Source organism: Cyprinodon variegatus, unplaced genomic scaffold, assembly GCF_000732505.1.
Source record: "Cyprinodon variegatus isolate N-32 unplaced genomic scaffold, C_variegatus-1.0 Scaffold1271, whole genome shotgun sequence".
Classification (NCBI taxonomy): Eukaryota; Metazoa; Chordata; class Actinopteri; order Cyprinodontiformes; family Cyprinodontidae; genus Cyprinodon; species Cyprinodon variegatus.
Genome location: NW_015151724.1, coordinates 171,733 through 175,399, shown reverse-complemented (window position 1 = coordinate 175,399; position 3,667 = coordinate 171,733). Strand labels below are relative to the sequence as shown.

The following is a 3,667-nucleotide window of genomic DNA, read 5'->3' as shown; positions in this document are numbered from 1 at the left end:
TCATGTTGCTGCAGTCTGCAGTCTGACCGCTAGATGTCGCTAAAAGTTACACACTGTAGCTTTAATTTATTTGTCATCTCAATGCATTTTAGAGAGATAATTCATTCTGATTATCCACTCATATTTCTATAAGGAAAACCAGCTGATTACAATTCAGTCATTGACTTTGTAGAATCCGCTCCTTCTGGATGAGGACGTGGTGAAAGTCGATGTTTGATTGCATTATCATTGACTCTACAGAGAGTCAATGCAGAGGCAGCAGAAAGGGAATAAAAATCCTTTAGACACGAAAAAACCTCCGGCAGAACCAGGCCCATTGTGAGACTGGTTCAGGGAGACAGAGGCACACATATAAAAGGAACATAGAAGCAATGATCTATAAATATTTTCTGTCAGGTAACAATAGACTAGCTTAATAGGTGGTTCTGTCTGGTAAAGCAACTATTAAGCCGATAAACTCTTAATCAGTTTTCATGTCAAAGGGATGAAATAGAAAATGTCCAGTTAGCCACAGTGAGAACAATAAAAGTTGCACGGAAGTCATATTTAAATGTCAAATCATTCTGGCTTAAATATGTATATAAATGTATTCTTTATCAGAGGATATTGTCCCAAAATTTTGAAAATTTGTATTAAAAAAAAAAAGAATCCTGTCTTAAAATATGTGGGGTTTTTTTTTCATTATCTTATCCAGGCCAGTTAGTTATACGTCAGCCTGAACACCTAAATTCGGCCAATCATATATCAACGGTCATCTGTCAATCAAGTTGTTTCGGTCATAGAATCTTGATTCATATGTTGCAGCTAATATACGCAACGGCTGAAATAAGAAATCAGAATCATTTCCTTTCCCATTCAGTTCCGTCCCAGTGCTCACGGGGATGGACGTCTGTGTCTTTGGCAGGCGTAGAGCTAACAGAACAGGCAGTGCTGCGAGGCAAGGGCTCAAACATGTACGGCTATAAGCCTTCTACTCCAAACCAAGCTTCTGCCGCCCTGGCGTCCTCTTCTACAACATCTTCGTCCCCGCTTTCCTCCTCTAAATAAAAAATGTATGACGGAGGAGACTCATCCACGACCTCCGACACAAAACTCTCCTCCACTTTTGCATGTTTCCGCTGTCCATAGCATTCCTTGACAGTGTCGTTTCTAAGTCACCAATTTATTGCTACTTGGTCACAATGTAATTTCCCATTGGGACCCTACTAGCACTAAGTTGCTAACTGGTTAGCAAGGTGCTTCCAATAAACAGGCCACAACCAAACGTGCTTGCGAACCTTACACCACCACAATCCCGCCCCCTTGATAAAAGACCAATCACATTCACTTTATTCACGCATGTAAAGTCATGCACCACTCGGGAGAATTGAGAAATGCAACGGTTGGAACAGCCGTTTTCCTACAACTTTAAATAATGGAGAATTGGAGAGTATGGTCCCCATGTCTTCCGGCAGACATAACCTATAGCAGGAGAAGAGCCTTCCCTCCATTGGTTTCCAGTTTTGATGAGGAATTTGTTACCTGGTTTTATCAACCTTATCTGACAGTTGTTGCACCTGGTCTGGTTTCCTCCTGCTGTGACCTCAATCCCCCCCCCCCCCCCCCCCAAAAAAAAACACACTCACACACACACACACACACACACCCCATCAAAGAAATTCCTTGATAAAACACTGGGTTATTTGAAGTACCATTGACTGTTTATTATTTCAAAACCAGTCTTGTCCTTCTTCTCAGACCACCTAGACAACTTTTGTTTTTTTTTTGTCCATACAGCAGTTGAACATTTGTACCTAATATGGTGGTCAGTAAGTCAATATCTGCATCATTTTAAACAAACATTCATTTGAAACCTCAACTCTTTCAGTGATTTTCTCCCACAGAATAAGGTGTACATGTTCGAAAAATCAGAAGTCAGAAGAATCCACATGGAGAAGCAAAAGAATGAGGAGAGGGAGGAGGAGAAGCTTCCCCTGAAAGATTTCGAACAAAAACTTCTGCAGAACTGGCCAACGGCTCGGAAGATGGAACAGCTGGAGGTACATCAGTCTCCCAGGGGTTTCATTCATGTCACGTTGACCCCTTAAATACAAGTGTTTAAGTAAAGCCCAGTTTTGCATTTTCACCTTTGCTTCCAGGTTTTGGAAGAAGAGAAGAGATTTCATGATAAGACTATGGAATTTCTCCAAAATCAACACGAGGTTGGTAAAGCAGTGAGATAAGTAGGATGTGAATTTGGTGCTTGGAAATGAATCTGACTGCTGCTTACAGTTCTCATATAGTTCTGGTATAGGAACTATAATAACTGGAACTTACAAGACAATTCTTAATTTTTTTCACTCTATTAACTAGGATAAATGTAGATACAAATAATACCAAAATCAGCAAGTTAAAAACTTAGACTATATTAAACAGAATGACTAGATGCAGTGCTAAGGGGAACGTCATGATTAAAGTAAAATTAACAACATTGTTATTGCAAAGGACATTTTTGAAAAGAACAAAAGACAAAATGAGCTTAAAGCTGAACAGATGTCAGTTATTTTACCTCCATAATGATATATGAAACAGTGCTTATATAAAAGCGTTAGCTGATCATCAAACAGATAGAAAATAAGACTAATCTAAACCAACTAAACATAAAAATACCATCTACAGTGATGATTCCATTCTGGGGGTTTTTGTTTGTTTATTTTATCAAAAAAAGCTCAATTATCCAAAAGAGCAGCTGCAATGTAAACCTGATAATTGATGTTTGTTACTCATATCTATGGAGGAATTCTGTCCTTTCCTTTTTCTTAAGCATGAATGGTCAGTTTGCATCTGGTTTCTGCATATAAATTGTTTAAGTCCAGGTTTCTCCAAAACCATTAGGAGGTGGGCTTGTTCAAATGCCTCAAATGGTCACTGAGATACAAAACCTTTAGTAAATCTAAAGCCCACAAACTGGTGTCCTTCATTGTCTTATAGGACCTCTGCTGGAGAGCAGAATTTAACAGCTTTATTTAAGGCTGTAGCTACTGACTCTTCTAGTAATCAAATATCGCTAATTTTTTCAACTAATCCATGAATCTAAAAGTAAATATTTGCAGTGAATTAAAATCACTAAATAAATGAATGTTTGAAAATTTGAAAAATGTATTTATTTTATATGAATTGTAAATGACAAAAATCTTGTTAAAAAAATGTAATATACGCAAATATACATGTGTACCAATTCATTATTTCAGCCCTATTTCAATTTATTATATGTCATCCAGGTTCTAACACACAAAAGCAGCACCAGACCACAACATTTCCAACCCCATGTTTAATGGTTTTTAAATACAGTTTTACTCCAAAGGTTAAGAGATTCACCTGTTTCAAAAGTTAAACATTTTTTACTTTCATTCCAATACTTCCCCCAAACTCACAGCAAGCATCACTGTGATCTCTGGCAAATGTTCTTTTAATTGTAAGTGTTTTTGTTCTTGAACTCTCCAATGGACCCAGTCCTTGGCTGTTGTCTTGCTCCTTGTTAAATCATGACCTCTGACCTCAAATGAGGTAACCTATTGCCTTAGGCCCCTTTTCAGCTCCTAGAGGATTGATGCTCTTTGGAGTTTGAGTTTTAGTCTGAGCGTCACTCCTGGGAGGTTTCTATATTTAAAAAAAAAAAGACTGAATT

General features: G+C 37.9%; 1 protein-coding gene across 1 annotated transcript in view; it reads left to right on the top strand.

Moving 5' to 3' along the window:
* The first annotated feature begins 1,954 nt into the window (after positions 1–1,954).
* Positions 1,955–3,667, top strand: part of iqcg (IQ motif containing G) — a 3,995-nt gene continuing 2,282 nt past the window's right edge. Inside the window, exons 1-2 of the mRNA XM_015401871.1 lie at positions 1,955–2,039; positions 2,139–2,201. Coding sequence (XP_015257357.1) covers positions 2,025–2,039; positions 2,139–2,201 — 78 coding nt within the window. The 5' untranslated portion in view covers positions 1,955–2,024. The remainder of the gene's footprint in view (positions 2,040–2,138; positions 2,202–3,667) is intronic.